Source organism: Hesperophylax consimilis, chromosome 4, assembly GCF_061612785.1.
Source record: "Hesperophylax consimilis isolate HC1 chromosome 4, BYU_Hcon_1.0, whole genome shotgun sequence".
NCBI lineage: Eukaryota > Metazoa > Arthropoda > Insecta > Trichoptera > Limnephilidae > Hesperophylax > Hesperophylax consimilis.
This window is the reverse complement of record NC_142839.1, coordinates 26433953-26454477: the sequence shown is the minus strand read 5'-3', so window position 1 is coordinate 26454477 and position 20525 is coordinate 26433953. Positions and strand designations below refer to the sequence as shown.

General features: G+C 37.7%; 1 protein-coding gene across 1 annotated transcript; it reads right to left on the bottom strand.

Moving 5' to 3' along the window:
• Positions 1-516: 516 nt before the first annotated feature.
• PGAP5 (Per1-like protein PGAP5) lies at positions 517-20413 on the bottom strand. The gene is made up of 7 exons (XM_089631374.1): positions 20115-20413; positions 18314-18509; positions 17807-17948; positions 7879-8045; positions 4571-4659; positions 3251-3538; positions 517-950 (listed from the first exon to the last, which is right to left on the bottom strand). The coding sequence occupies exons 1-7, from the start codon at positions 20214-20216 to the stop codon at positions 777-779; spliced, it is 1158 nt and encodes a 385-aa protein (XP_089487500.1). The 5' UTR covers positions 20217-20413; the 3' UTR covers positions 517-776.
• Positions 20414-20525: the final 112 nt, after the last annotated feature.

The following is a 20525-nucleotide window of genomic DNA, read 5'->3' as shown; positions in this document are numbered from 1 at the left end:
TTATTGGATTGTGACAGAATTTTGGCCAAATTGGTTCTTGTTTTATCAGTTTTCCTGTTTGGCAAGAAGACAACCAGCGTGGTTCTCAACTGGACTCCCGATATAGACTTAGAACGGGTTGTTTCCAAGTTGATTTTCAAGTTCTATGAAGGTTCTATTCAAGTTCTGTTATTATATCAATATTGGCAAGTTGTTTCACAAAACTTGAAAATCTACTTTGAAATTTGATGAATTGTTCAAATTCTGTGAAACAACCCATCCTTAGACTTTAGATCAGAATATTGTAGTACAACAGTTGCCTCCAAAGTCATTATATTTTTTCAACATATATTATATTATAACATATTCAGTTAAAAAACAAAAAAACTATGTTAACTCAGGTTAGGCTGGATTTTTTTTTTCATCACTTTAAATGATTTTTTATCACTTTTCAAAAATGTCATGGAACCATATTATATTGTACAGGCATATATTGTAAAATGAAACAAAGGTTTTTATTTTACATCGTTATTCGGGTGTTTTGCATTCATGTAAATATAATCAATAATAAAGTAGTACATATTATCTAAGGTATAATAATTTCTCGTGCAATTAAATAAAATATATTTCTTTGTGAATATAATATCATTAAAATGTTTATGACAATAAGCTTAAAATTACTTGATGAATATCATATTTTGATGGTGATAAACATATACAAAAAATAAATGCACTTGTTTAAAAACAATGAGCCGTCTGATATAATAATACGTATTACAATATAATCTCTGAAGTTATCAATGGTAACTCTCTTTTTTGTAATATGTTCTTCGAAGTCTGCATTTCCTCTTCAAATATATTACGATAAAAGCCACAAAGATAACTGCGGATATTATGTAAAATCGTATCACCGTGCTTTCCTTGGGCGTGAAGCATTTGCTTATTTTATATTTATCCGGAGAAAAGACCCCCTGAAATAAAAAAGAACATCATTAGATTATAATACATGGTATCTGGAAACCCATAGTACAAGCGGGAAGCTGGTGAATCTACAACACATGGAGAACCCAAAAATACTTGAAACTGCACCACGCACAAACTGCTCCCAACCGTTTGGAGCCATTGAGACTATGGCATCCCCAATTAGGATATGATGTGAGGCTAAAGATAATGAGGAGGGAAAAGATATGGGGAGAGGAAGGTGAAAGTACCTGGCTATTAATTATTATTAAAGTATCTGGTCACCAAACACGGCCAAAGCCATTTCAAGCAACGTTTCAATTCTGAATGGTGGTCTTACACCAGGGCGATACTGGGAGTATCTTACAGTTTGGAATGTGCCGCAAATATACTACATACTATTTAAATGAGTAAATTGTGAAATAACACAAATTATTTTAATTTAATCCGGCGATCTAGTCCAGAGCCAAACCCCCTCCACCTCCGAGGCCATCTGTGATTAATTGACTTGTGCCGGGATTTGAACCCGCCACCTCCGGCGACCCAGTCCAGAGCCATTCCCCTCCACCACTGAATCTACCTGCCAATCGGAGCATTTTGATTATTTTTTTTACATTTTTCTATTTTTTTCGGCAACTAAAGGGTTAAATAACTTTCCGAGTTGGGTTTACGCTTCGATGCAATTTAAAAGACATTAAACAGCTGATATTAATCTCCTAGTGACCGATTTTATTCAAATTAGACAAAAAATTCTAACTCTGGACTCGATTTACTAGAAAACATAAAAGTTATAGCACAAAATCGACTAAATTCACCAATTTTCCACTTGAGTCTCCGGACACCATGTACAAGGTGGGGCAAAAGTAATCACCCTATTGAAAAAAGTTATAACTTTTGCAAATGGCGCCAAATGTCAATTCAGTTTTTACATTTGTGAGTAAAAAAGAAAAAAAAGTAAAAAAACGCAGAATACAAATCGACAAGACATGAATCGATTTACTCCGCAAGAATGCGTAGTAATTGTTTCCATTTTTTTGCGCAACAATTCGTTTCGGTTTTGTTGGCGCAGCGTGAATTTCGTCGCAGATTTCCTTGCCATCCTACACCAACTGGACAAACACTGCAGTGTTTGGCCACTCGCCTTGAAGAGACTGGGACAACACGAGATGTTCCCAAGGCTGGCCGCTCCCGGAGCAGCTTTTCTGCTGAGAATATCGCTGCTGTTGCCCAAGATGTCGAAGATGAGCCCGGAACATCGACCTGATAACGTGCCAAGCAATTGGGCATTAGCCGGCGGTCCCTACGGAGAATTTTGCTGAAAGATTTGAAGATGTTCCCTTACAAAGTGCAGACAGTGCATCAGCTGTTAGCTGTTGACCGCCAAACGCATATAACTTACGCTCAAGCCATCCTGAATCTCAACGAAGAGGTGGACGATTTTCCATCGAAAATTATCATGAGCGATGAAGCTCATTTCCATCTTAGCGGTTACGTGAATAAACAAAATAATCGTTTCTGGAGCACCGAAAATCCGTGTATCACCCACGAAGAGCCATTACACCCGCTCAAAGTTACTGATTGGTGTGCTGTTTACGCTGGAGGAGTCATCGGGCCATTTTTTTTTGAGAACGCCGCGGGCCAAACAACAACTGTGGACGGCGCGCGCTACAGAGCCGTGATTACAGAATTTTTTCTTCCTCTATTAGATGAATTGGGACTAGAGAATACGTGGTTCCAACAGGACGGTGCAACGGCGCACACTGCTCGAGCCACAAATTAAAAAATTACAGCAAAAGAACATCGGGTGATTACTTTTGCCCCACCCTGTACACTCAACTAAAATTTAGGTAATTAAATAATAAAACCAGATTACAAATCCTGGTGATAAATCTCAACAAATGAAAATGGTAACAAAAATGAGATGGACCATCAACCATTATTAATATAAAACCAAGCATACAAAAGTGTCGACTACATCTTCACCCATACTACTGCAAATTGCATGTACACACAGTAGCACCCCGCTTTTATTTCTACCTACACTTCAAACTCATAACTTTCAATGGTTCCGCCTCTTTCTTGGTCTGAGCAGTTTATTTATATCTCTTCGACAGTTTGACAAACTTCCATGCCATATCTCCCTTCATTTCCACCATCTATGGATCACTTCAACTCGCCACTTTTCCGAACCACCGTTTCAAGGACCACATGGGAGTCTGTCTCGCTTCAAGACTGTAGTCTCTTTATGTGTCGGTGCACAGTGTTCATATTATGTAATAGAAAAAATAATAATACAAGTCTTCTCACTCACCAGCATAAAACTGGGATTATCCCTGTTCCTCCAGGAGAACGACGGCACCGAATACTCGACCATCTTCTTGAGATCGGGTCCCGGCGAGCCGAAGTTGTGCGTGATGTAGCAAGCGTGATGCGTGTGTCCCCCGAGCGTCACGCGCGGCTCTAGGCTGTCCACCAGATACTCCGTTGACTCACGGGACAGACAATCCCACCGCTCGCGGAACTTCACGCTTCTTTCGGGCAGCGGGACGGCGTCTGACTCGGTGCAAACCTCGTCGGATATCCTGTACATCGGGAAGTGCTGAAAAGAAACGGATAAAAATAAGAAATGCTGCGGCTAATCAAGCAATGCCCCATGAAGATTTTTTCTGTTTTTTATGTTACATCTCACAAGAGCGCCCTTGTCTGCACAGTGTCAAGACAGGGGAATGCCGCCAGGTCGAGCAGCGTTGTTAACCAGGGCTGTAGGAAATGATTTATCAATAGCCCGGATTATATGTAGGAGGAAAAACAAATGTCAGTAGCTCATTCCACATGCGACAAAATTATACAAAAATGAATTGAAGAAACGACCGGTTTCCATGAAGCCAACATCAACTGTGAATAGGTGTTCCACAAATGTCTGTCGAGTTTCACGTACGTGCACCAGTGCACAGGGGATCAATGCTGCTAGCTCATTCAAGCAGGCTCCATTGAAATACCTGTAGAACAGCATGCCCACAATGCATCTGTGCATTAGATATGGCAATCGATCTGTTAACAACGGATTGTCAATCAGACGAACCACCATCTTTTGCACAGAATCAAGTATTTTGGGTATTTAGGTATTTTGGGGCTCCAGCCCTGATGGCTATGGTGGTGAGATTTGTACTTGCAAATAAGGTATAATCAAGAAAATAAAATTAAACAATAGTGAAGTATGCAATTAAAGTTGAGTAATTAAAGATGAGTAATTAAAGCTGAGTAATTAATAATTTATGAATGGTAATTAAAGATAATTAAGTAAAGCATTTAATTTATTTAGTGCAGAAAGCATTATTTGGCAATTTTATTGAGAATTTTTTTACAGTCCTACCTAGGAAGTATTCCCGTTTGGACAGTAATGTTAAAAGTTAAGTTAATTAGGTTAAATTAAGTAGTTCTAGTTAGGTAAATAAAGTTAAATAAGTAAGGTTAAGTTAAGTGTGTGAGTAAACACCTAAATATTTACATCACTTTGATTACGAGTTTTGAATTGATTTGATTTAAAATCAGTTATCTGAAAAAATGTACCACAAAGTATGTGCATGGTAAATTAGAAGATGGAATTATTGTGTATTGTATAGTGACAAACCTGCAATAGAATAGGTCTGCTGTAGCGCTCCAGAAGTGATAGACGATCACACTTCCTAGTGTTTGTTCCTTTCATACAACGCAAAGTTGCTGAAAAGTATACACAAATTGTAAAGAGACCTAAAATACAAATTCAATAAATGCAAAATATCCCTTTGAATTTACTCTGCATCACGTCATGGACAAAATATCCCTTTGACTTTGCTCTGCATTAGGTCATGGATAAAATATTCCTTAGAATTTACTCTGCATCAGGTCATGGACAAAACATCCCTTTGACTTTGCTCTGCATCAGGTCATGGACAAAATATCCCTTTAAATTTACTCTGCATCAGGTCATCGGTAAAATATCCCTTTAAATTTACTCTGCATCCTGATGAGTAAAATCAAAGGAATATTTTGTCCATGACCTGTCATGGACAAAATATTCCTTTGATTTTACTCCGCATCAGGTCATGGATAAAAAAACACTGCTCCCAAAGAACAATGTCAGATGTGCAATTTTGTAGTTTTGCAGGAGAGCTGTTTAAAGTTTCTTATATGTAGTAACATTTTTGTTGTTTTCGAGTAAAAACACATCCAACGTTTTTTTATGGACAAAGAGTTGTTTGAATAAGACATTGTTCTACAGAGATAGCGTGAAACATTTGTGTCATATATGATCTATAGACTTTATTGTTTGGAATTTGAATATAAATATTTGTCAGATATACGACCTAAGACTTTTAATTTTTTTTTTTTTTGTATTAAAAAGCATCTTTATTTAGTTATACATAAGAATTGGGTTTTGAATGAAAATAATTAAAAAAAAAAAAAAACGGGGAATAAGATGCAATATTTTAATTTGACTTCAATAATTATTATGCAAGATCATTTTTCCCCATGTTATGGTCTCATAGAACACGTGATATTGTTCAGAAACAATTGCGGAATTACAAAGACTTCTAAGGTGGTCGTATTTATCTTTTTGAATTGGCAAAGGGCATCATAATTGCCGTACGAAGATCGATGTCGACAAACTGAAAATCCCTTTTGGCATTGCGAACAATGATGTTCTGCAACTCTTTTCTGAGGTTGTTTTGAATTCCAGATGAATGTTCTTTCTTTCACTCTCTCTTAGAGTAGTAAAAGTTATTTTGACATGATATCTCGAACTTCGAAGAGATTTCCATCAGTTTTGACCAATAGTACGAGAACCTTCCTTTCATCTAGCTATACTATAAATCATCGGAGCACTTGCGCTTTCGGTTACTGCACTATCTCCCTCATTTTAAGTGCGAACCTTTTCTAAGAAGCAATGAATTATAGTGCTTAACAAGTACAGGATAAAAACCATTGGATTTCAGTTCTGTCAAGGGCATTTATCTGACCAGAATGGGAATTCCTTCAACCCCCTTCAACTTTTTTTAAAATTAAATCAAGAAAACAACTGCTGACTTCTTTCGTTCCTCTTTTTGAGATACCCTCGAGCCACACACAGCAGATCCCATGCCTAGCTGCCATCTCATGCAATGATGCCTACGTGCCACATACAGCACATCCCATGTCTAGCTGCCATATCATGCAGTGAAATTGAGGTTTGACAGTTCCCGTTTATAGTAAAAAATACTAGCCTTACTTTGAGGACATATTAATATGGTTTGAAAGCCGAAAGTTGCACATATGATTGTACCGTCAGAAACTATGTCGATATTTTTTTAATTGCGGGAAAACCCTATTACATCGCAATACAGAATGATGGCTTCTGTATTGTTCATCTAACAGATACGAAATGTTTTTGAATGTATGGTAATGCTCTGCTTGCATTGCATTGCTTTTTTAGGCATATGGAAACCGAAATAGAACATTTTACTGTCGTTCGGATGTCACTTTTCGTGTATTTGTCAGGGTTACCATTCAGAAAATAATTAGAGCATCCGAGCAATGCAGAGACGGCCATCTTAATTGATCCTTGTCAAATTTTTTCTAATTTAACGTGATTCGACTGGTACAAATGATTGAACATGTGTCATACTTTTCAACACCTCGTAAATAATGATATTTGTGGCCCCTCTGTTATCTTGTTGCACGTCCATTGATCCGCCATATTTCATTCCCACAAAAAGAGTAATCAACGACAATATTTTACAGACATTTGTCTTATCGAATTCTAATGACAATATCGACCTTTGTGGCACCAAATATTTGTAATTATCTATGCTGGGGGTTGTGCTTTGACTCATTAGTGAGTGCACGGCATTTCTTCTCCTTTGTTATATATTTATTTAACCACAAAGTTCCATTGCAGCTGCTTGTCGTAAAGTTTCCAAAATTTTTTGAAAATTTCCACTCTTTCTGTATTTTAAAAGTTTTTGCTACAGTTGAACTTACAGGAGCAAGGTGGGCCAAGTCTTATTAGCCTTTCGTCGGCTTTAATGTACCCCCCATGATATCTCTGAACTCTTCTTGCGTTTGAGCAGCCCTATCAGAAAGAGGTGATTCAGGATAAAAGGTTTAAAAATTCACTTGTTTTTAAAAAACGCTGCATATTAGTGTTTTTTTTTCGATATACTTCTGTAGTAATATTTTGAATAGTGTGGTAAATGTATATTTTTTTATTTTTTTTTTTTTTTATTTAACAATTTTTTATATAAGATAATGTGTCCTTACTGGGGTACCCCGTTCTAAGGTCACATTGTAATTGTATTTATGACACCAATCGCTCATCGCTTTTGGGTTACACACAGGCGTTGTGCGTTCAATTCCTTGGCTGGCTAAGTCCTCCATCACGACACATGTGATATAACACCAATCGCTCATCGCTTTTTTTTTTTTTTTTTTTTTTTTTTTTTTATTTATGCTTTAATATATTTGTTAAACAATGGTATAGTATATTGTCCTCCACGCTAGGAGTTCACCTGTGTTGTGGAGGACTTTTTGACATCGCTTTTGGGTCCCACACAGGCATCGTGCGTTCACTTCCTTAGCTGGCCAAGTCTTCCACCATGAAACATGTGATATGACACCAATCGCTCCTCGAGTGAATATTTTAATACTTAGCAGAAATAATGTGATTGTACTAAGCCGAAAACGAGCAGCATGATACGCCGACTAGCCAAAGAGCCAAGAAACCAAGGTGATGATAATACCTAACACCTAACACAGCGCCCTTGAGGTTTTTACTAGCGCCAGGCGCCATTTGGCTAAGGGCCGGCCCTGAGGTCAAAGCAACTATGCTCCAAAGGTTATTTTCATTAAGAGCAAAGAATCTTTAAACTTAAAAATATGGTTGCTAGGTGGAAAAGTGTTGAAAAAAGTTGAAATACCTACATGTAATGTTATTCACGGCTGAAGTTGCATTTTGGCAGAGAAAGCATCCATCCCCCTCCATAGCCATTGAGTTTATCAGCACAAAATGGTTACCTCTAACAGAAACCATCTGAACTGGGGGACCATCCATTTTGCGGGCAAATCTGCCGGCTAGGTATGGAGACACACTGCAATAAGCACATTAACATATTGTTGAAAAAGCCTTTATCATTCTACTATTACATACAAAAACAGGTACTTGACTGTTATACTTAGCCGTAAAATACAATAATTGAAAGTTGTTTGCACAGTACAATATATTTAAAATAAAACTACTAGTATTTTCGTGGTTGTATCGACACGCCTACAGTAAAAGAAGAGGAACGATCTTGGGTTAGGTTAGGTTAGGTCAGTGACGCATACGGGAGAGGGGGGTGGGCAAGCGCCCGAGCCCGATAAAATAAATAAATACGTATATAGAAGTTTTACCAACAAGATGTGTAGTATTTTGAAGCTTGCAGTGGTTTTTAATTACTTGAACCCGGTCAATCCGCACCAAATCATCCAGGCCATGTCACCCACCATCTCAGATTTTGATGAAACTTTAAATTTTTAATCCTTCCATATAGATAAGAAAATATACCAAATTTTACCTTCCTGCCTCAACTCGTTTTTTTTTTATGGGCAGTTGAAGTTTGGGCAAAATAAGCGTTTTTACATATTCCGAGCACTCCGGAAGAGCTTGTACCTTCAATGAAAAAAAATTGTATCTTTGTCATTTATAGTGCAAATGCAATGAAAATTTTCAATATTATCAAGAAAACTATGCTGATTGCAGAAAAAAATAAATAAACCCTTTACATTTATCTACTTGACTTTAAAAAATTACCAAAAGTAATTTTTTAAGTAATTTTTGGGACGGAAAAGGTACTTTACAAAAAAGCAATATCTCGGGAAGGTACAGTGTTAATGAAGTAATTTTTTTTATTCATATCTACAAATAGCATAGAATCACATACAAAAATAAAATTCATGGCATTTTACTTGCTTCAATAAATAAAATCCATTTTAAACTTTTTTCAAACTTTTTGTAATTTTTTTTTATTCTTATCTACAATAAACATAGTACAACCTAAAAAAATAAAACTCCTGGTATTTTGTGTGCTTCACAGTGTAGAAACGTTTTTAAAATAAGAAATCTTTATCATACAGAATTGTTCTAGGTTTTTTTAAATCTAGATACAAAAATAAATAAAATCCATTTTAAACTTTTTTCAAACTTTTTGTGATTTTTTTTATATCTATTTTTAGTTTGTAATTGGGCAAGTTATAGTTTAGGTATATAGCTAGTAATATAGGTTGAATGAATGGACTAATATCAAAGAAACAGTCCTAGAGACAAGTCACTACATGGAAATGATGTATCTGCAACAAGAACAAGACAGAACATGAAAATTACTATCTGCCTCATCACTAAGTTTGCAGGATACTACATGCTTTGTTTCCTCTGACATGCTTAGTTCTGAGTCAGCTTCAAAGCAGTGATCATCTATATAAATACAGTAATTGTTTCATGTTATGGTGTACGTTGTTAAAATGTCTCTAATCGAAACAAGTTTACTTAAATGTAGTGTGGGACAACATAATGGTACTGAATGTCACAAAAAAAGTTATACTAAGTCAGAGAAATTAACGAGTGTGGATTTGTTAAGTGAATTTGAAAAAAAGCTTATTCAACAAAGAAGTTTTGTATCTACAGATTTGGTTTTCAACATTTGTGAGCACCACAGAATATTTAACTTAAATAAATATGAAACATTTCAAAAAGCTTGTTTTGACCCGTTCCAAAGCCACAAAAGGAAAATTACAAAAACTTTAAAAACAGTATCCTTGGAATTTTCAGAGAACATTAATACCATTCTAAAAGTAACTAATAAAGCAATCCCTGGACAAAAAATTTGTAATGCATGCAGAGCAAAAATTAGTAAGAGCCAAAACCTTAACAATGTAATTGAAGAGCTTAACACTTTTCAAGAAGACATAAGTGAAGTTGAAAATGTTTTAAACAAAGAAATTTTTTTACAAGAAATCAACACTTCTTTAACTGACATTGGAGAATCTCCATTTAAACTACATGCAATACCATCCCACAGTAAGTCTAGTTACGCTAAACGGAAGTTAGATTCTGCTTGTTCAACCTTAAAGAAAAAAGTAAGTAAAGTTTTAGAAAAAGAATTTTCCCCAGTAAAATGTGATGCAAAAATACCAAGATGTATTCAAGAAAAAGCTAATGACATGGACAGGCTTGTTGAGTTGGTTAAAAAAAAAATTGGAAACACAAGTTACACGCCGTGAGAGAATTCAGCTTCTAACTCTCGCTCCAACTTCGTGGAGTAGAAAAAAGGTTGCTGAAGAATTCAGTGTTGGTGAATACTCAGTTCGTAAAGCACGAGAGCTACTAAATGAAAATGGTATCATTGCTTTACCTGATCCAAAAAAAGGAAAACCATTAGACCAAGGAACAGTTACTTTGGTTAAAAATTTCTACCAAAACGATGAATTTTCTCGTGTTATGCCAGGGAAAAAAGATAAAGTTAGCATAACCAAAAATGTTTATGAACAAAAAAGACTATTGCTTTGTAACCTGAATGAACTTTATGCTACCTTCAAGTTTGAATACCCTGCTTCAAAAATTGGGATTTCGAAATTTTGTTGGTTGCGTCCCAAATGGTGTGTGCCAGTAGGTTCTCCAGGCTCTCATTCTGTCTGCGTTTGTGCAATTCATCAAAATGTAGTGTTGCTTCTTAATGCTTGTGACAGTGAAGAAACGTACAATGATTTAATGGACTGCTTAGTGTGCTCAAAGAACAATAGAGACTGTATGCTTCGACATTGCGATAAGTGTTCAACATCTAGTGAAAATCTTAAGAAACATTTGTTAGAAAAATTTGAAGAATGGGACCAAGAAGATGAAATTACATACAGTGCATGGGTAACTACTGATAGAACACAGCAGGTTTCAGTTACAGTTCCCTTTCATGAATATGTAGAACATCTTGTGAAGAGTCTTGTAAAACTTCTTCCTCATTCTTTTATAACAAAGTCTCAATCAAAATATCTCAAAGAGTCCCTAAAAGCACAGCTTCAGATAAATGAAGCTGTTGTGTTATTAGACTTCAGTGAAAACTTCTCCTATGTTATCCAGAATGAAGTCCAGGGTTACCACTGGACGCAAGACAGTTGTTCACTCCACCCAGTGGTAATTTACACTTGTGAAGAGCCTGGCAAAGATCTCACAGTGTCAAGCTTGTGTGTAATTTCAGATGACTTGGAACATGATGTAAGTTTCGTTTACGAAACTCAAAAAATTGTTGCTCAATTTTTAAATCAAAAATTTCCCCAAATTCAAAGTGTTCATTATTTTACTGATGGTTGCGCAGCGCAATATAAAAACTGCAAAAACTTTTTAAATCTGTGTCACCATCAAAAAGACTTCAACTTGAAAGCATGTTGGTCGTTTTTTGCTACGAGTCATGGGAAATCTCCCTGTGATGGAATAGGTGGAACAGTAAAACGTCTTCTAACTAGAGAAAGTTTGCAACTTGGCCCTGGCAACACTATCACAACTGTAGACAAAACGTTTAAGTTTTGTCAGTCGAGAGTAGAAAATATATATTTTTACTTGCTGAGAAAAGAAAGCTTATTCACTTGCAGGCAACAATTATAGCAGCGTTTTTCACAAGCTAAAACAATACCAGGCACTCGAGGTTTCCACTGCTTTGTTCCTCTGTCTGAAAATGAAGTTGGCACAAAAAGGATAAGTTCAGATTCAGATTATGCTTTGATTTTTAACTTCAGTGGGGAACGAAATCGCTCTGAGCAACTAAGTATGGTACAAATTTGTACAAACTCTTATGTAGCTTGCGTATATGACAACCATTGGTTTTTTGGACTTGTGGTTTCCAAAGATGAAGACGAGTGTGATGTATCAATCAAGTTTATGCATCCTTTTGGCCCAGCTCCATCCTTTTACTGGCCACATCAAAAAGAAGATATTTGTTTTGTTCCACTACAAAATATTTTTAATATCGTTGACCCTCCCACAACAAAAGGTTCAGGAAGAGCTTACTACTTTCTTGAAAAAGACGTTCATCATGCTGATCAAAAGTTCAACCATCTTATGGGTCAGATCAAGAATAAAAGTAAAAAATGAACTTGAACATTTATTTGTAAACAATATTATTGTAATGTACTTTCATTTAACCTAATCCTACATTGCCTGTTTTATTTTTATTGTATTTGTTTTTTAAAGAGTTAACTTTGTATTGAAAAGAGTTAAAAAGTTGATCTTGTTATAAAATATTGCTATGGTGTATGCATTCAGGGTAAGGAACAAGGTACATTATTTTGTTGGTGCCTTAAGCTTACATTGCAAGCTTACCAGCATGTTGTAAAGGACCGAATAAGTTTGACTTTTTTTATTTGCAAATACAGTATCTAGATTTTTAAAAACTTGGAACAATTCTGTATGATTAAGATTTCTCATTTTAAAAACGTTTCTACACTGTGAAGCACACAAAATACCAGGAGTTTTATTTTTTTAGGTTGTACTATGTTTATTGTAGATAAGAATAAAAAAAAAATTACAAAAAGTTTGAAAAAAGTTTAAAATGGATTTTATTTATTGAAGCAAGTAAAATGCCATGAATTTTATTTTTGTATGTGATTCTATGCTATTTGTAGATATGAATAAAAAAAAATTACTTCATTAACACTGTACCTTCCCGAGATATTGCTTTTTTGTAAAGTACCTTTTCCGTCCCAAAAATTACTTAAAAAATTACTTTTGGTAATGTTTTAAAGTCAAGTAGATAAATGTAAAGGGTTTATTTATTTTTTTCTGCAATCAGCATAGTTTTCTTGATAATATTGAAAATTTTCATTGCATTTGCACTATAAATGACCAAGATACAATTTTTTTTCATTGAAGGTACAAGCTCTTCCGGAGTGCTCGGAATATGTAAAAACGCTTATTTTGCCCAAACTTCAACTGCCCATAAAAAAAAAACGAGTTGAGGTAGGAAGGTAAAATTTGGTATATTTTTTTATCTATATGGAAGGATTAAAAATTTAAAGTTTCATCAAAATCTGAGATGGTGGGTGACAAATCCAAAATTTTCTGGATGATTTGGTGCGGATTGACCCACTTGGTAAATATTGTCTCAAGCAGTATACATCATTGGAGTTATATTGTAACTCATGGGCAATCTTTTTCACACAAGTATTACGGACTGCATCTCGTGGCACGAAAATTATTACAGAAACGAACTGCGCATTGCGAGGATCATATAATTTTGTCTGTATGTGAATCACCAGTCATTGGATTACACCTCGCAAACGAAAAATTTCGGCTGAGTTGGTATCACTATCGGGTCCCACCCACGCGTTAAGCGTTCAATTCCTGGACTGGCTAAGTCCTTCATCACAACAAAAGCAACATTTCTGCTTACTGTGGTTTTTTTTTTTTTTTTTTTTTTATATTTACTCCACACAGGAGGCCCTGAAGAAAATAATTTCCCTCAGGGCCTATGTCATCTTTGGGGATGCTGTGTGGAGGGTCTTTTTGTGGAGAGGAAGGAGTGAACATGGGTCTTGAAGAGTCCCATGTTGTAGGAGGGAGGAAACACAGAGGCCGGCAGTTCGTTCCACAGCCGAGCTGTTGAACTTAAGAACGAATCATAGAAGCGACCCGTTCTCATGTGACAAGTGTCAACTGTGTACAAATGTTGGGCGCGCGTTTGGCGTGTATCCCGACTACGCACCGGTGCCGAAGGGATCAATGACGCTAGTTCCTCAGAGCATCTTCCATTGTAATACCGATAGAACAAGGACAGCATACCTACCTGACGCCTGTGCTCTAAAGATTGCAGTCCGTTTGTTAAGATTGGGGAATCTATCAAACGGACCGCCCGTTTCTGCACAGAGTCAAGGGTTTTTTTCAGGTATTTTGGGGCTCCAGACCAGAGATGGCTGCCAAATTCGACAGTAGGGCGCACTTGCGATTTGTACAGGGTGAGCAGTTGTGTACTATTAAAGTATCTGCGGGCCCTGTACAGTACGCCCAGCTTCTGAGAGGCCAACTTTACTCTAGCTTCGATGGAGCCCCCGTACCTGAGCTGGTCACTTATAGTTACACCAAGCATATCAATGGAAGGCCTGTTCGGAAGATTGCTTCCGTTGAAGGAGACTAGATTATCATTTGGATCCCTTTTAGACGTAATCAGACAGGATTGGGTCTTTGAAACATTAAATTCGACGAGATTATTTTTACCCCAGGAGGAAATACTCTCGAGATAACCGTCCATTCTCTGCTTCAAAGCCCTCCGAGCCGTTGGAGTTTGTGTGCCCTTTGGGGGCTTGTCAAACAAAAAGCTATCATGAACTGTACTGTCATCCGCGTAACAATGAATCGGTGCACATGTCAAAAGGTCATTGATGTGCAACAAAAACAAAGTCGGAGACAGAACCGATCCCTGTGGGACGCCAGCATTTATGGAGTGCGAGGAAGAGGTGAAACCGTCAGCAACCGCCTGAATCGACCTATCCCTTAAAAAGTCAGCAATCCACGTACACAGGGATGCGGGAAGTCCGTAAGAATGCAATTTGTTGACAAGTCCTCGGTGCCAGACCCGGTCAAAGGCCTTGGATATGTCTAGTGCGACCGTTTGGGTCTCACCGTGACGTTCCAGGCACCGCCCCCAAACATGCGTCACATACGCGAGAAGATCACCGCACGAGCGGTTCCGCCGGAATCCGTATTGACGGTCGTTGATAATTTTGTTCTTCTCGAGGTATGTGAGCAGTTTGTCGTTGATCACACGTTCCATCACTTTGGACAGAACTGATGTGATCGCTATGGGGCGGTAGTTGGCCGGGTTGGAGCGGTCACCTTTCTTGGGAATAGGGTGAATTACCGCTTTTTTCCAACCAGAGGGCACAGTGCCACACTTCAGGGACATTTTGAAGAGCTTTGTCAAAACTGGAACTATTTCCGCAGCACACCTCTGCAATACCAGGGCAGGTATTCCATCAGGTCCACTAGCTTTGTTAACATCGAGCCCCCGTATGACGTGGAGTACATCCCGATGCCGGATCCTCAGCTTTTTCATATAGAAGCCGCAGTGAGGAACCGACGGCGGAACAGCACCCCCGTCGTCGAGGGTCGAGTTTTCCGCAAACATTTTCCCTAAAAGGTTTGCCTTTTCGGTGGCGGTGTTTGCTAGTGAGCCGTCAGGTCTGGTAAGAGGTGGCAAACTGGGTTTGCAAAAATTTCGACCTATTGAGCCCGCAAGCGACCAGAATGCTCTGCTGCCATGCGGGCAGGCAGCCAGCTTTTTGCTGATCTGCAGGTCGTGTTCGAATTTTGACCTATTGATGATTCTCTTGCATTCCTTTGCCGATTTGTTGTATGCTGATCTGCTTTCGGGCGTTCGAGATGTGTTGTAGGCTCGGTAAGCCGCGTTTTTTCGTCGAACTGCTTCGGAGCATTGTCGACTGAACCACGGCTTTGAGCCCACACCAGTTTCTTTAGTAGTCGATTGTATGAAGCCATCCATCGCCGATTTGATGACTTCACCAATCTCCTGGGCACATCTTGAAGGGTCCGAAGTCCGAAAACAAACAGCTGACCACGGAAAAGCATTGAAATGGGCCCGCATACCGAACCAATCTGCTGACCTATAGTGCCACACTTTTCTCCTCAGCCTCTCATTGGTTGGTCTGAGGCTAACGGGGATTGATGTCGTCACTAGGCAGTGGTCAGATGATCCCAGAGGCGCTGTGACGTCAATCTTATAACCGTGTGGCACAGTAGTTAAGAATAGGTCTAACAGATTGGAGCGGTGAGTCTGGACATCAGGAACCCTTGTAGGCTCCTGAACCAATTGCTCTAATCCGTAGCAAATGGCAAAGGATTCCGCCTGTCGGCCAGCCGAGTCCGTTGGGCCTGAGAACTTCAACCATGGTTCGTTATGAACGTTGAAGTCCCCCAGAACAACAAACTCGGCCGAAGGGTAGCGGGGCAAGAGATCATCAATAGTATCGCTCAAATGTTTGAAGAGCTCGGAAGTGTCTGATTCGCTATGGTTCGGTGAGCGGTATAGACATGCGTAGAATCTTGCCGTACTGGCAAGATTGACGCGCACCCACATTACGTCGAATCTGGAGTTTTCCAGACTCAATAGTCGCACACAGTTGACGTCAGCTCGACTATAGAGGCAGACTCCTCCTTTCAGTCGGAATTTGCTTGCGAGGGTAAAGCCCGGGCAGTCCAGATAGGAGGAGTCTGGCGGCTCGGCTATCTGAGTTTCGGATAGGAAAAGAAGGTTGGGACGTTGGGACAAAAGATGGTGATGGACGGAATTTAAATTTGTGTGCAGGCCGCGAATGTTGGCAAAATTTACCAACAGTTTTGGCCCGCACCGGGGACGCCTGCTACTCGCCGCTGTAAAGATGTTATGTTTGTTTTTATGTATATTCATGATTTTAATTTTTTTTTTTTTTGTTTTTTTTTTGTTTTTAAGGGTATGAAGTGAAAGGAAGGTCTGGAATGGAAAGGTGTGAGGGGTGGGTAGGAATATGGGGTTCAGGCTGTCCAGGAGTGATGAGCGTTTGGTTCCAGCCCACCCACTGCGGTGCTAGGCGATAGGCTGGGAGAGTCCGGCTGGAGAGGGCATCCAATGCGCCCCAAACGCTGCTGCTGGGTCCCCTCCGGTCACGAACCGGCACAACAGCAGTGGCGGGGTTTTTACACTCGCTGATGGGGCAGCCCACCCTTAGTCGTGAGCCTGAGGGTCGGGCCCCTGTACTATCGAGCGGCCCGGACAGCGGTAACCGGTTGTAAAGGGTCTCCCTCAACCAGCATCTCCCAACCGGCCCGCCACGCAGAAGGTGGGCCGACGCACCCGCCACCAAGACCTGGGCAAACCTTAACCCATGAACCCGGGCACCCCTGCTAAGTCACCAAACGTAGCGAACCACTTGGGGTGACCTGTGGCAGAGGTGTTGGTCATCCAATAAATGGTTCCCAGGGCGGCGGTACCCATTCCCGCCTACCAAATTGAATATAGGATGATATATTGAATTACCAAATAATATACCAAATTGAATATAGTGGTGATAGTAGAATATTTTCAAATATTGTCAGGTTATTCGTAACCCGGGAATGTTTGTCTATCTTTTTTGACCAGTTGTGTTTGAAAAAGTGAAGTTGTGATTCATAGTCAAAATATGTCTGAAAAACGATATATTGAGATTTTTAATTAAAATAACTAAAAAAAGATGATTCAATTAATGTAAGTGGCAATATGGTAGATAGGACAAAAAATGCAACATTTTTGGGTCTCTAATAATGCATTCTGACTTTTTGAAATTTACATATACGTAAGAACATCGGTAAAACCTATGTTTTATATTAATGACTATAATTGAATTATTAAATATTTACGCAGAGCATATTTTCACTATTTTAACTCGGCCCCCGAGTTATAAGCTTTAAAATATTAAGACGAATTATTTGTTCTTAAAAGTTGTTTCTTGAAAGAATTAACTTTTTGTACAGACAAGTATTTAATAATTTTCACATTGCGTAAGTACGCACGCAAACAAATAATTCGTCTGAACATTCTAAAGCATAGCTTGCAAAAAGTGTATCTTTATTAAAAAAAAAATTAACGCCATCTATGAACGCATAGATTATAACGTATGTTACGTTTACCTTTAAGACAAAATCCTGAGTGCGCCACTGAGTTAGGTTAAGAGGGGCATGCACAATGCGATCGTTAGCATGTCGATATATTCAAGCAAACACTAGAGTTTTTATTTGTGTCTGCATAAGAGTCATTTACCACAGAAAAACATTCCAATAAAATAGTAAAAATATATAACCTACTTGTAATGAAAACCAATATCATGGTTTCCCGCGACTATATATAATTTTGTTTCATGTGGGACTTTAAACAAGGTATAGAATCGATCCACGTATTCGTTGAATTCCTCCCCGCTGCACCATAATCCTTCGTCAAAAAGATCACCTGAAAATAATTAACGTCTCATTTAATGCTAGTTGTTTACATCACAGGATGTAACTTGATTTGATAGTTCCTCTTTTTAAAATGGCCTGCAATAGTAAACAGTAAAGTACTAAATTTAAACAAAAAAAAGCAAATAAAAGTTTAAGATTAAGTAGGTACCTACCATAGATTATATATTTGTATATAGGTAGGTACCTACTTAATCACGTCTGGATTTTAAAAAAATATATCAATTTTGTTACACTCGTTGGCTCTAGAGAAATTCTGTTGTTTGGTTATTATGACAGTGGACAACGAAGGACCTTCATTAAATTATAATTTGTTTGAGTTTAAAAAGTTCATAAATAACAATTATTATTACTGACCGAGTATGAATACAAGTTGGGGCCTGTGCAGTGTGATGGCGGTCTGGAAAGCTCTGTGCATTTGCCACTCCCTTCTTAACTTATCAAACCAGTGGCCATTCCGTCTGCCTAGGAGGTGCGTATCCGCCAAGAACATGGCGTACACGGGCCTGTCATTCCCTACACGAATACGGCTGTCCAATTTTGGCCAATCACACTGGAATTAGAAAAGACTACATTAAAATAATAATATAAAAATTATAATACACATAATTGCAAAATATATGAATGGGTTTAGCATAAAATAAGGGCAACTTTTAAGATTTGCTGGCCGCGCTTAGTATGATTGTAGATTTTATTTGAAACTAGTTGTACTTTGCCATGTGTTGCTGTGAGTGTGTGTCTGTGCAGATAGAGTAACAATAGTGTCTGTTACTTTTACGTTCAATAAATGGCGCTGTTTTTAAAGAAATGTATATTTGTCCAACATTGATTTGATTGCGCTGTTTTCCAAAAAAGCATGTTTTTACCTGTCACAGGTGACATTTATATAATACAGGTATATAAAAACGCGTCTTCGAATGCAACGTTGTATCGAAATTTCAAAGCAATCGGTAAAGAACTTTCAAAGATATAAGATTTTGAACAAATGAACATTTAAATTTTTATTTATATAGATATCACTTTGATTCAATGGAATTCTTGTGAAAGTCATTTATATCGCATACAAAAGCAAATTAAATTTCACCTAATTGTAATTTTAAATGCGGTATTTTCCATCCCCCCCCCCCTGGATATAAATAGTTTGCTTCTAGGTAGGCGACACATTACGATATTCACATCATAGATTGGCCTATTTCAGCATATCGCTCGCCATACACCAATGAAAATGTTTGGCGAGCGATATGCTATAGGAGGCCAAGACATGAAAATATAGCGCGCTTATAGCGTTGTCTGTCACACAGGCTTTATGGTAATTTAGTTGAATCAAGGTGTTGTTTATTTATGTTCATATTAAGCGCGGCCACCAATCCTAAAAGATTACTTTAATGTGCACTATTGTTCAGTAAATTGTATAGTGACTGAAACAACAAATAATGATTAAGGTAGGCGACACATTACGCTATACGCATAATGGTTTGGTCTATTTCAACATTTCGCTCGCCATACACTACCAATGGGAATGTATGGTGAGCGATAAGCTGAAATAGGAGAAGCCACGAATAGCACACTTGTAGTGTGGTCTGTCACAGGCTTAACTTAAAGTCTGGATGTAAACACAATTATAAACAAGTACATCTTTCAAGAAATGGTGCACAAATTCAATTGTAATTATTTGGGTACATTACTATTTCTTGTAGTAATCAAATTGAAACCAAGAGCTATTTATAGTTTTTTTGCTTACTAAGCGTGCAACAGAATTCGACAAGTTTATTGTGATTTGTAATAAAATAACCATTAATCTTGTTGAATTCCACTGAACACTAAGTACGCAAAAAAATTATAAACAGCACTTGGTTTAAACTTAATTACTACAAGAAATAACTATTTATGTGGTGGGAGATGGTAAAATATGAATTAAAGTTCCATTTTTTCTCAACCAAAGTTAAGTTTAAAGGTTAGGAAATACGCACAAATTATTAAAATAACAGAAAACTAAACCCTAAAAACCTATTTTGTGCATGTTTACTTAAACCCCCGATTTAAATAGTTGTCTTCGTTAGATAATTAATTTGAAATCGTGTGTTGTTTTTTTTAAAGAGCCTTTGCATGCAGTGAATTCTCGAGAAGTTTACCAAATTAAAAAGGCACATTTGCTTACCTGCAACAGAACCACATAATATATTAAGAATTCACAATATAGGAATACTGATACAATATAACAAAATGATTTCAGGAATATATTATTACTGCGTGCAGCCATATTTATTTCTATTGGCGAGGACTAAAATATGAAGTGAGTTTATCATCCGTAGACAAATCTAACGACGCTAATTAATTATTCTTTGTGGGTAAAAATACAATACAAAACTACCGAGAAACAGCCGGCCAAAATATAAGTTTATGTACCAATTGGTACCAATCACAAACATCACAAATAATAATACATTGACATTGACGTTTGAATTATTCCAAAGACAGAAATAAAATAATATTATGATAAGACATGACAGATACGTAGTGATGGGGACGTCCAGGATTTTATTTTCGAAATAACCGATAACCAGAACAA